Source organism: Macaca mulatta, chromosome 8, assembly GCF_049350105.2.
Source record: "Macaca mulatta isolate MMU2019108-1 chromosome 8, T2T-MMU8v2.0, whole genome shotgun sequence".
In the NCBI taxonomy this organism is placed as follows: Eukaryota; Metazoa; Chordata; class Mammalia; order Primates; family Cercopithecidae; genus Macaca; species Macaca mulatta.
Genome location: NC_133413.1, coordinates 112,598,688 through 112,611,634, shown reverse-complemented (window position 1 = coordinate 112,611,634; position 12,947 = coordinate 112,598,688). Strand labels below are relative to the sequence as shown.

General features: G+C 36.7%; 1 protein-coding gene across 10 annotated transcripts in view; it reads left to right on the top strand.

Moving 5' to 3' along the window:
• Nucleotides 1-12,193, top strand: part of UBR5 (ubiquitin protein ligase E3 component n-recognin 5) — a 154,613-nt gene extending 142,420 nt beyond the window's left edge. For 7 of the 10 annotated variants that reach the window (XM_077943939.1, XM_077943938.1, XM_077943937.1 and 4 more), the window contains exons 53-59: nucleotides 525-703; nucleotides 1,239-1,323; nucleotides 3,708-3,863; nucleotides 4,514-4,627; nucleotides 6,661-6,805; nucleotides 8,078-8,163; nucleotides 11,022-12,193. In XM_077943939.1, coding sequence (XP_077800065.1) covers nucleotides 525-703; nucleotides 1,239-1,323; nucleotides 3,708-3,863; nucleotides 4,514-4,627; nucleotides 6,661-6,805; nucleotides 8,078-8,163; nucleotides 11,022-11,234 — 978 coding nt within the window. In that variant the 3' untranslated portion in view covers nucleotides 11,235-12,193. The remainder of the gene's footprint in view (nucleotides 1-524; nucleotides 704-1,238; nucleotides 1,324-3,707; nucleotides 3,864-4,513; nucleotides 4,628-6,660; nucleotides 6,806-8,077; nucleotides 8,164-11,021) is intronic. The other 3 variants (XM_015145807.3, XM_015145806.3, XM_028852804.2) reach the window with 1 other exon arrangement.
• The last annotated feature ends 754 nt before the right edge of the window (nucleotides 12,194-12,947 follow it).

Here is a 12,947-nt window from a genome sequence, read left to right as displayed (position 1 = left end):
TTAAAAGACATAGATTTCCAGATTCAAGAGTCAGTGAACTCAACAGAAGAAACTGAAAGAAAACTATGTCCAGATACATTATCATCAAACTTCTGTAAAATAAAGAAATAGTCTTGAAAGCAGCCAAAGAATGGTTCTTTACCTATAGGGAAACAGTGATTTGAAAGACAGTGGATTTCTCACTTTTGGAAGCCAAAAGTCCAGAAATTCAGCAAAGTGATGACAGAATTCTGTATCCAGTGAAAAGAATTTTCAGGTAATAAAGTGAAAGAAGCTTACCCAGTTTTCATTAAATGACTTTAACAACAGAGATGTTAAAGACCTAATAATACACAAGCTTTGTGTGTCACATTCCGAAAGGGCAAATTAAAAGTTGATTTACCTTTAATATTGTTATACACATATGTTTAAATATTTATGTTGCTCTTCCTACCTGACTTCATTTGAATGATTTCAGAGAACCATTTCGTATGTTTTGTTTTTTCAATGAATCTTGGGGCTCACTCTCTGATATTCTTTGTTAGCAGGAAAACCGAAAGCGTCATGGCTCTAGTCGAAGTGTAGTAGATATGGACTTAGATGATACAGACGATGGTGATGACAATGCCCCTTTGTTTTACCAACCTGGGAAAAGAGGATTTTACACTCCAAGGCCTGGCAAGAACACAGAAGCAAGGTTGAATTGTTTCAGAAACATTGGCAGGTAAAAGAACTTTAATCTTGGGTTTGAATTTTTTTAAAACATTTCAATTTATGAGATTTTCTAAAGTATATTTGTTTTAAAATGTATGTAGGCTGGGTGTGGTGGCTCACGCCTATAACCTCAGCACTTTGGGAGACTGAGCCGGGAGGATCACTTGAGCCCAGGAGTTGGAGACCTGGCTGGGCAACATGGCCAAACCCTGTCTTTACTTAAAAAAAAAAAAAATAATTAGCAGGCACGGTGCTGCATTCCTATAGTCCCAGCTACTTGGGAGGCTGGGGTAGGAGGATCACCTGACTGTGCCACTGCACTTCAACCTGGGTGGCAGAGTGAGACCCTGTCTCAAAAACAAAACATTCTCAGCCTGCTATTCCTGTTGTTTTTTTTGTTGTTGTTTTTTGTTTTTTGAAAAAGTGTATGTGCTGTACTTTATGCTGAATAGAAAGGAGGCTGTAGAGAATTTCTCAAAATATGTGTGGGGGGATATATGTATTCTAGAATTATTTAAATCTTATTTCTCTGTCTTTGTTTTTAGGATTCTTGGACTATGTCTGTTACAGAATGAACTATGTCCTATCACATTGAATAGACATGTAATTAAAGTATTGCTTGGTAGAAAAGTAAGTGATTTTGATGAACTTAATTGTATTCACAATTGCAGAAATTTTCTTTTATAAAATAATCAAATGCTAGCATACTGTTTATAGCATTAATTAACTATTAAATCTTAAAGCATTACAGCCATTATAAGTAACTTTAAAACATTTAATTATACAATTATGGTCAACAAAAATAATAATAAATTAATGACAGAAAAAGACTATGGGGAGATGGCATAGCAGAGTGGATAACACAGGCGGGGCTGGGGGTCTGACAGACCTACGTCCTGTTGCCAACAAATATGCTGACATTTCTGCCATGTTTCCCCATTTATAAATTGGTAAGAAACACAACATCGTAAGTACCTGGCAAATAGTAAGTGCTCAGTAAATGGTATCCACTATTATTAGTTGTACCGGGTGGTAGAGAAGGTAGTAGTATTGAAAAGAGCCTTCCAGGCCAGGCACAGTGGCTCATGCCTGACACCTGTAATCCCAACACTTTGGGAGGCCAGGGCAGAAGCATCTCTTGAGCCCAGGAGTTTGAGACCAGCCTGGATAGCATAAGAGACTCTGACTCAACCAAAAATGTAAGAAGTTAACTGAGTGTGGTGGCATGCACTTGTGCTCCCAGCTATACTTGGGAGACTGAGGTAGGAGGATCTGCTTGAACCCAGGAGTTTGAGGCTTCAGTGAGGCATGATTGCACCACTGCACTCCAGCCTGGGTGACAGAGCGAGACCCTGTCTCAACAAAAAAAAAAAAGAGCATTCCAACTTCAAAAATACATACAAGAGGTACATGGGGGTGGCCAAAGAATGTAAGAAGTACAACACAGCATGCTCAATATTGATCTGTGGATGATGGAATTAGCTTATCTTCTTTATGCGTTTTGATAGTTTGATAGCCTTCACTTCCCTTTATGATGGCAGGGGGAAAAGAAAAACTATTTGCTTTAAAATTAATATACAATGCTAATTATGCAGCTTTTGATTTAAAACAAAACCGCCCACGTTCCTAAAAATACTTTAGAGAAATTACTTGACACAAAATAAATGGAATAGATTAAGTCATTTTTTTTTTTTTTTTTTTTTTTTTGAGACGGTCTCTGTCACCCAGGCTGGAGTGCAGTGGCACAATCTCTGCTCACTGCAACCTCCACCCCCCAGGTTTAAGTGATTCTCATGCGTTAGCCTACCGAGTAGCTGGGATTGAGTAAGTTCTTATTGTCGTTAACAAGTTCTTGGAAACTGCAACTCTAATTGAAATGCAACCAGTTTTTTCTTATCAACTTTATAATGAAATAATGTTATTTGAGAACCTGCTGTTGTCATTTCAAAGTTGCAGCCAAGAACCTATCAAGGCTTTAATTAGTCAATTTTTTTGAGATAGAGTCCCGCCCCGTTGCTCATGCTGGAGTGCAGTGGTGTGACCTCAGCTCACTGTAAACCTCCACCTCCCAGGTTCAAGCGATTCTCCTGTATCAGCCTCCCAAGTAGCTGGGACTGTAGGCGCATACAACCACGCCTGGCTAATTTTTGTATTTTTAGTAGAGATGGAGTTTCACCATGTTGGCCAGTCTGTTCTCAAACTCCTGACCTCAAGTGATTCCCCCCCGTCGGCCTCCCAAAGTGCTGGGATCATAGGTGTGAGTCACCATGTCCAGCCAGTGGCTTTGAGGACTTATGTTAGTTTTTTTCCAGAGGTACATGTCACACATCTGATAAATAAGCATGTTAAAGCTGTAGTCTCCTAATAATTCTCTTTAATCAGACCTGATGAATAATTTTCTATTAGTACATGAATATCATATGATTTTTTCTTTTTAACTCTGACCCAATTAAATTCTTAAAGTGTTCCAGCTAAAATGTCCTTATTTAAAGAACTAGACTCAAAGCTTGGCAACATAAAATGGTTGATACATTGAGTCTTCAGCAGGGTTTAGGAAACAGCTAATCAAATAGACCCAAGTTTAACCCAATAAAGTGACCTTGGGGCAAGTTACTAAATATCCTTGGGTGTCAGATTTATCATCTGAATTTAATAATCTGTATTTTATGTTATTATCAAGAATAAGATGTATATTAAGTTCAGAGCCAGCTGCTCCCCATAATTGGTGTTTAATAGTAGTGCAAAGTTTTGCAGTTTTAGAACTTTAAAACTATTATGCTTTTGGCTTTATATTTTTTCAAAATATAACCCTTCTTATGCTTTGAAAAGCAAATTTTGTCAGAGCCAAATATTTATTAAACTTACCTCTTTAAACAGTTATATACCGAGTGGGAAGTTATTCTATGTCGGTATATCTTCAAATTAGATAAAATTCTTTATCAGATTTTAATTTACTAATTAATTGAATGAAGCTGTTTCTTTCATAACTGAGTTTCATATGATTACTTTTTTAGGTCAATTGGCATGATTTTGCTTTTTTTGACCCTGTAATGTATGAGAGTTTGCGGCAACTAATCCTCGCTTCTCAGAGTTCAGATGCTGATGCTGTTTTCTCAGCAATGGATTTGGCATTTGCAATTGACCTATGTAAAGAAGAAGGTGGAGGACAGGTAAAGCAAATATGCACTTTTCTGATTCTGGCAAGAGAATTTGGTTAATCTACTGTGCTTGTCTTATGTATAGACAGTTTAGTTAGGGACTGAAAGAGAAGAACATGTGTGAACACATAGGAGAAATGGATACTGTAGGTGTTAAAGATGGATCAAGAGTTAGTGAGCCAGACTGAGGTAGAAGGGCTTGTACTTTTTTTTTTTTTTTGAGATGGAGCCTTGCTCTGTCACCAGGCTGGAGTGCAGTGGCACCATCTCAGTTCACTGCAACCTCTGACTCCCTGGTTCAAGCGATTCTTCTGCTTCAGCCTCCCCAGTAGCTGGGATTACAGGCATGCGCCACCATGCCCACCTAATTTTTGTATTTTTAGTAGAGATGGGGTTTCACCATGTTGACCAGGATGGTCTCAATCTCCTGACCTTGTGATCCACCCACCTCGGCCTCCCAGAGTGTTGGGATTACAGGCATGAGCCACTGCGCCCAGCGGCTTGTACTTTTTTATGGCCTAAAATGTTTCCATCTCTTAGATTCTGGTCAAATAAAGAACTGTGTTTATATTTAAATATTTTAGGAACTAGTTTTATAAACAGTTAATGTTTTACTGCTTTGACAAAATTGCCTTTAAATAGCACTGGTAAATTTTTCACAGGTCGAACTCATTCCTAATGGTGTAAATATACCAGTCACTCCACAGAATGTATATGAGTATGTGCGGAAATATGCAGAACACAGAATGTTGGTAGTTGCAGAACAGCCCTTACATGTAAGTGTTTCTAGAAAGTGTTGTGTGATCCAGTGAGGCTATTTGTGTCTTCATGTGTGGTAACCTAGCTAAGTATATTCAGCTTATTTATAAAAGGCCAAAGTTTTTAGACCAAAATATTTTATTTACAATGTAAATTGCACCTAATTTTAAGAATTCAGACGAAGTACTCATTTTCTTTTTGATAAAACTATTGGAAAAACCACGCCATCGTGAGACAGTAGCGTTGGCAAACGAAAGTGTGGAAAAGGTGCTTATGGTACCAGAACGACTGTTGTAGGGTCCTACTGTTTTAGTGGTAGAGTTACTGAGACAGACTGAGAGGAACAAAGGCTTTTTATACCAAAATGTTTCCATCGCTTACGCTCTGGTCAGATAAAGAATTGTCTTTATATTTTAAAATGTATGTGTAAAATAATATATCTTAGTCCTTTGTCCTACAATGTTAGTGGTAGGACCCAAACCAATCTTTTCGATACCACAAACACCTTTAGTTTTATTGCCAAAGCTAATTTGGGTAACCTGCTAAAAGAACTCACAGGACTCAGAAGCAGTTGTACTTAACAACTATGGTTTATTGTAGCAAAAGGACCCATAGCAAGATCAGTAGGAGAAAAAAGAAATATTAGGCCGAGTCTTGAGGAATCCAGGTGCAGGGTTTCAAAATTCTGTCTCAGGCAGGGGGATGAGTTATTGCAAAGAACACAATTCTTCCACCAGTGAAATGTATCAACATGTATACATTGTTTGTGCTTAGGGAAGCCCACTTTGGAGTCAGAGCTCAGTGTTTTTATTTGAGGCTAGTTCCATTGGCATTTTCTGTCTGCACAACCAGCCATGATTACTGAAATTCCAGAATCCCTGAAGAAAGCACACATTCATCTTGAACTGCATTGTTTGCACAAATAGTCCAGGCAGTCTGATACAGCATGGTTCATTGCTCCAGACATTCAAAACAGCCTTGTCCAGTAATGTTGGAATATTGCAAAAACCAAGTTCTCAGACACCAGCCAACGCCAGCTGTACAGTCAGGCCCTTCTGAAGAGTAACACCAGTCCTACTACGTTAATTCTTTCCCCATCCAGGGTTAAATATTTTTTTTTTTTTTTTTTTTTTGGAGAGACAGAGTCTCACTCTGTCACCAGGCTAGAGTACAGTGGCCCACCCTTGGCTCAGTGCACCCTCTGCCTCCTGGGTTCAAGTTATTCTCCTGTCTCAGCCTCCTGAGTAGCTGGGACTATAGGTGCGCACCAGCACGCCCAGCTGATTTTTGTATTTTTAGTAGAGACGGGGTTTCACCATGTTGGCCAGGGTGGTCTTGATCTCGTGATCTGCCCATCTCGGCCTCCCAAAGTGTTGGGATTACAGGCGTGAGCCACCGCACCCAGCCTGTAAAATGTTTATATAGCTTTATGACTGGTGGTGTTCAGTGTTTCTGATCCCCGTGCTACAATAATTGTGCAGGCTTTGGAGTCGTACTGTTAGAGTTCAAATCATGGCTCTACCACCCTCTAGCTGTATGATGTTACCAAATTAAGTTTTTTGTGCCTTGTATCCCTCCTCTGCAAAATGAGGGTAAGATTAAATTGAATTAGGTAAGGTACTAAGACAATTCCTGGCACATGATAATTTCTCAGTAAACATCTAGCTTTTGAGTTTGTATCTGGGAGGTTTATTGTCAATGTATCTTTCCTGAGATGCTGACAGGATACCACTTTTGAAGACTGAAGCTATTCTTGATGACTAGCCTGTTTGTTATTAACATAACTTTTAAAATTGTTAAACCACTGGTATATAACACTACTACTTCACTTTTGAACCTATAGCTTATTCACTGTGCCTTCCCTCCCCACTTCCTGCCTTTCTCTCTTTTGAATCTTAATAAAAAATACAGGACTGAATTTTTTTCCTTTCTGGTTTAAAATGGGAACTAACATTCTTAGAGAAGGCTGCTAAAATTAGATCTTGTGCTTTAATAATATAAATAAATGTTACATGGAAAATGAAGTATTATTGTTTCTGAAATTCCCTAGGCAATGAGGAAAGGTCTACTAGATGTGCTTCCAAAAAATTCATTAGAAGATTTAACGGCAGAAGATTTTAGGCTTTTGGTAAATGGCTGCGGTGAAGTCAACGTGCAAATGCTGATCAGTTTTACCTCTTTCAATGATGAATCAGGTAGGACATTTTTAAAAAGTTTAAAGAATGAACTCTGTAGATAGGTCAGTCAGCATTTTCTGAGTTTGAAGTTCTTAGATCTCTTTATAGGGTTTGGGAAATTGCTTGTATTACTCAAGCATTAAAACAATTTTTTTACATTATTTTTAAAGGTATGTTTGAAGTAAATAGTATTTTGATGGCTTAGCATTAGGTTATTCTTAACTCTCTTTTACTGCTTAATTTTTCTAGATTTCAAAAAATATGAATACAAACAAAAATTTTTCATGGTGAGCAACTGTGTAAAAAAGGATTCGTATATATTGATTAAGAAAAAGTAATCCCTGTGACAACTCTGGGCTTTTCTGATTCATGTTGCTTAAACTCCCTAATGAAAGAATTTGTATGATGATTGCTTTATAGAGCTGGACCCAAATCGCACTTCTAAAAACACAGTAGCACACAAACACTTCCTAGATTCTAGGAATCTAGGAAGAATAAGGAGTGGTAGTGATAATCCTCTTGAAAGAAAAACCTTTGTCTCCAGTGTTTGATTTGCTGCAATTCTTTCTTTTGAAAGTCCTATGGTCTAGGAATAGGCTTTTTAGCTGTGATTGTACATTAGAAGCTCCAAGAAGTTCTCTGTGAAAGGATTATACCTATATTCCAAGATTATTATGTACACAAAGGTACTGATTTTTTCCCCTTTATTTTTCCTATTTTGCAAGCAGCTTCAGCCAAATTATAAATTGTAATAGTTTTTGTGCTACCTTGTAATACAGTTTTTAATACTAATAAGAATTTGTCTCATTTACAAACCAAAAATTTAGGAAGGAAGACAGAGTATCGAAAGAAACTGCCTAAGATCTTACCACTCCAAGTATGATCCTCGGATCAGCAGCATTGGCATCATCTGAAAGCATTTTAGACAGGCAGAATCTCTGGTCTCCCCTCTCTGCATTCCCCACCCGGTGAAAGAATGAGAATCTGCATTTCTTGAGATCATAAGAATAATGACATACAGATGAGATTAAGGTCATGCAAATACCAAGTTTAAGGCTGGTGGTTCATTTGTCTTGTTTTGGTCATATTGAGTCAGGATTGACTAATGAACTGTAGAGGTTTTACATTATGCAAATGCTCTTAATTTCCTGTATTAGGAATTAGACACTCCCCCCAAGTCTTAAATAATGTTTTAATCTTGCATCCTTTTATTATAAGAAGATTAGTAATGTTCTACAGATAATAACAACAACTGGTATAGTGTATTTTATTTACATTCTTCATTCTTAGGAGAAAATGCTGAGAAGCTTCTGCAGTTCAAGCGTTGGTTCTGGTCAATAGTAGAGAAGATGAGCATGACAGAACGACAAGATCTTGTAAGTTAAAATTTATTTCACAAAATTTCACAAGATTTGTAGAAGGATATAAAATTTAAAAATACCATGTATGATGGCCTTTTAGATTTGTAATGGTTGGTCATTTTAATTTGGGGTAGGGCAATTATAGAAGGTCACAAATAAGGCAGTTTTTGTTTTTCTGCTCTATAACAATATCTGAAGTATTACTAAAGCTGTAAGCAGAGTGAAGTACATTTAGCTGTTAATATGCTGTCCTTAGTCCCAGAAGATAACAGTTTATTGTTGCAACATGGCTTTTTATCTTTCTTTCTTCTACTGCCTACGTATGCTTCTCCCTGTATACATCCTTAATCCTTTTGACTAGTGCCAAGTGTTGACAGAATTTCTGAGTATTATCTTGATTGTTATCTGCATACTAGGAAGAGAGTAGCTTAATTGTGATATGTGGGTACTAAATCGTTCAGAATGTTATTAGTACAGAGCCCCAGCTAACTTAGAGTCATAAATTAGACAACAGCAGCTTTGATCTTAGTGGAAAGTCTGCCTCTCAATGGAACTGATGTCCACCCATCAAGTAAAACCATAACCAAGTCATCCTGCCCATTCATCTTGAAAGGCAGTATGCTGCTGACTTTCTTGTAGAAATCTGAAGGACATTCCTTATGTAAAAAACCTTGGAAGATCCTTTCTATACTCGTACTCTTCATGGTTCCTGGAACGTTTCCAGCCTTAGTTGTCTAACCAGCCTTAGTTCTAAACTACACCACTCATGGAAATATTTTAAAATGATCAGATTTCTAGATATATCCTTTATTTTATTTGAATAAGGGGGAAGTGGTTACTTGTGCAGGAAAGAAAAAACTTGCAGATTCCCAGTTACCTTCATATAGGCAAGAGTTTATTTTGGAGGTGGTGGAGGGAAGGAGGGGAACTCATCTTTACATGGCTCTTAAGTGTATTCTAATATTTCTCTGCTATGGTGAGATAGGTTTGTTCAGCAGTCCTAACTGCCACCCAGTTCATTTCTCAGCTTTTAGCCACCCTGGTAATTTTGACTTAGTTTGTTCACCAGGTAGGTTTGATATAATTGGTCAGCATTTGACTTCCCCAGTCTTGTGGCTGTTAAAGTTCCCACTAGTGTCATATACCATAACTGTCCCTGTTGGTTTCAGGATCACCTAAATAGCTTAAGTTCTGCCACCTTTAGTCAGTCTTTAGATTCAGGGCACCTTGTTTCCTTAAGACAAGGGCCATATCAAGTCTGTAAGAACCACCAAAAACAGAAATAGAAATGATTGGCTATCCGGTATAAGTTCTAAGTTATCTGTTTTAATCTATTCCCAAGTTTTAATTTTCTGCCGTTTTTAAACCAGTATTTCCTCAGTCCAGTCAGCCAACTTAAATCTCATGAGTTTCTGCCTTCTACTGAAAGAAAAATTTGCTAATGACTCAATCTTAGAAAAAAGAAAACCTTCTATGAAGACCTCAGAATTTCCTGTCAACAGCTTTAATTTGTGAACCTTAAACTCTTATTGAAAATCTGTGTTTAGGGTGTAAGCAATATATCATGGTATCTTCCTCCCCCTTACCCTTCTCCTCTTTTTGGGAAGTCATCCTTCACATATTGTTGGTTTCATCCTGATGCATCTAGAGGACATAAGAATGGGGTTTCTGAAACAGTTCTCCCATGAATTAATTAGTCCTGCAAATTATAGGTTTCCAGAGTTACTGGGTAACGCTACAGTTTATTTCCCTCTTGGAGTGTATAATTCACTAGTAAAAGTATTTCTCTTCTTCCAACTTCTTGGAGATCCAGCAGTGAGGTCATCTACCCTGGTTAACCACATTCATCCTTGAAGAAACACTTTACATTAAGCTTGTTTCTTATCTATGAAATGAGTGGTTTGGATCAGCTTCATCTCCAGAGTACCAGTTTTCTATTTCTTTTCAGATTTTATAGATCCTGATACTTAGGTTTTCTCTTTTTTTTCTGTCCCTTTATATAGAATTCTAGATGAGCTTTCCCATGCAACTGTGCTTCAGGAAATCATAAGTTTGTTTAGGTTTCCTAGTCATTCTAGGAAGTTGGATATACTTCATTGTTAAATTGTGCGTTTTAAAATGATTAGATTAAAAAAAAAGCTTTTCCTTAAGAGAGAGAGACACATGCATATGTATGTATGAAGGGATGGATTGATGAGGAATGTTACATGTTCAGTGAAATATTTCAGGGAGGCGTATCCTTGGTTAAGTTAAAAAGCGTAAGTTAACATTTACTGAGCATCATTTACACTGTGTTGCACAAAGTTTTATTATAGATATATAACTTAGTGTTAACATGGCTTATTGCATGAATTTTGATGCATAGATGTTCCCCAATAATTACTATTATAAAATGATTCCGTATCACAGTGTAGCAGTAAATACTTTTTTTGCTTTATTATTTGCTTTATTATTTACATTATTTTGCTCCTTAATGCAAAATAACTTTTTAAGATAACCTGTGTGAGTTTTGAACCTAAGACCATATCTTTTGTTTGGTAGCCTTTTTTCCACTAATAGACAGTTTATGGAATTTAGCTGCAAGAAAGGCTCTTAGAAACCATTTAGTCCAACAGCCTCATGTTACAGATGAAAAGACTGAGGCTCTGTAACAGAAAGTCACCTTTTTTTCCTCTACTCTGGACTTACTTCCTTGGGGAAAAAAAAAACAACAAAAACCTGTCTTGAGGTATGAATGATCCCTTTCCTTTTTAGTATAAGAAAATATATTTAAAACCCAATTCAAAATAATATCTCCTTTCATAACAATAGGGCTTTGTGTATATATTGCCAGAGTTGAGAGTTAAATATTAACCTGTTAAATTCCTGTTTAGGTTTACTTTTGGACATCAAGCCCATCATTGCCAGCCAGTGAAGAAGGATTCCAGCCTATGCCCTCAATCACAATAAGACCACCAGATGACCAACATCTTCCTACTGCAAATACTTGCATTTCTCGACTTTACGTCCCACTCTATTCCTCTAAACAGATTCTCAAACAGAAATTGTTACTCGCCATTAAGACCAAGAATTTTGGTTTTGTGTAGAGTATAAAAAGTGTGTATTGCTGTGTAATATTACTAGCGAATTTTGTAGATTTTTTCCATTTGTCTATAAAAGTTTATGGAAGTTAATGCTGTCATACCCCCCTGGTGGTACCTTAAAGAGATAAAATGCAGACATTCCTTTCTCAGTTTATAGCTTAAAGGCCTGAGGAGCACTAGCAACATTTGGCTATATTGGTTTGCTAGTCACCAACTTCTGGGTCTAACCCCAGCCAAAGATGACAGCAGAACAACATAATTTACACTGTGATTTATCTTTTTGCTGAGGGGGAAAAAATGTAAATGTTCTGAAAATTCACTGCTGCCTTTGTGGAAACTGTTTCAGCAAAGGTTCTTGTATAGAGGGAATAGGGAATTTCAAAATAAAAAATTAAGTATGTTCTGTGTTTTCATTTTAACTTTTTTTATGGTGTTTAATTTGTGGTTGGCTGCAACTGTGTATCATGTATATGGAACTTGTAAAAAAGTTCGACATTCAGATCTTAAGAGATGAAATCACTTTTACCTACAAAAACCACTTTTATTGCGGTTTGACTGCATTGAGCTCTAGGATATTAAATGATATCACTAATATTTTGCATGTAATTTGCTCATTTGAGTGAGGGCACTTTTTTTGTACATATGATGGGGCCAATGCACAATACTTTTATCACAATCAACTTTTTCTTTGTATCCCTATTTCAACGAGCAGTCAGTCAAGAGGTTACTGCACTTCAGTTCTAACTAGACATTTGTACTAAGGTATTTCAGTTATGTAAACTCAGCCTGGGCACTTTCTGATAACTGTAAAATGTTTTATAAGATCATGATTATTGAAGATACATTTTGGAAAATTTTAAATGTTCGTGAGCAGCTTAACTACTTTTGTATCTAGCCTTTTTTAAGTATCTTGTTACATTTACTTTTTTAAATAAAGAAATTACAGAAGAAATGTCAAGTAACATTGAAGAAACAATAGTTTTTATTTATGTAGTTGTACATTTTTAAACTAAGGGCAATACACTGACATGGTTATGTGCATAAAAATTTTGATTTAAAGAACTGGAAGTTTATATACACCTGGACTATAAGAAACAGAAGAAAATCAGTCCACATTTTACAGTTAGCAGAGAATCCTAAATGGCACTGGCCTGGCCACCTTTTCTTTTTACAAATGGGGGAAGTGAAGTGTGACCCCTTACTTGGTATAGGAAGTTAACTTACACCTAATAACTGACAGGTTTTTTTTTTGATGACCCATTAATTATGTAGCCTAGGATTAATATCCCAAAATTACTCTGGTTTAAGTAGCTTTATTCAGTGGCATAACAACACTGTTTTCTTCACTAAGTCTTCAGTGAAGTGACTTAAAACAGTCACTTTACATATTAAAAATGAGGAGAGCAATTCTCTGGAATCTCTCAGTTCCTTTGTAGGACTTCCGGCCTTGAGGATAGTCTTCATGTTCAAAGGCACTATGCTTTTATTATATAACTTCCTTCAGAAGACTGAACCACATGATATTCTCAGCCCTGTTAACACTAAAAATATTTAAAGCTGAATGATAGTAGTGACTCATTGTATTACTTAAAACTTATATAACACGCTGTATTAGATGTGTGTAAATTAGCCAAAGGTTATTTTACAAAGTGAGACATTGGTTTTTATGTCTAAATGCTATTTCTGAATAAATGAAATAGTAATTAGATCAAGAGC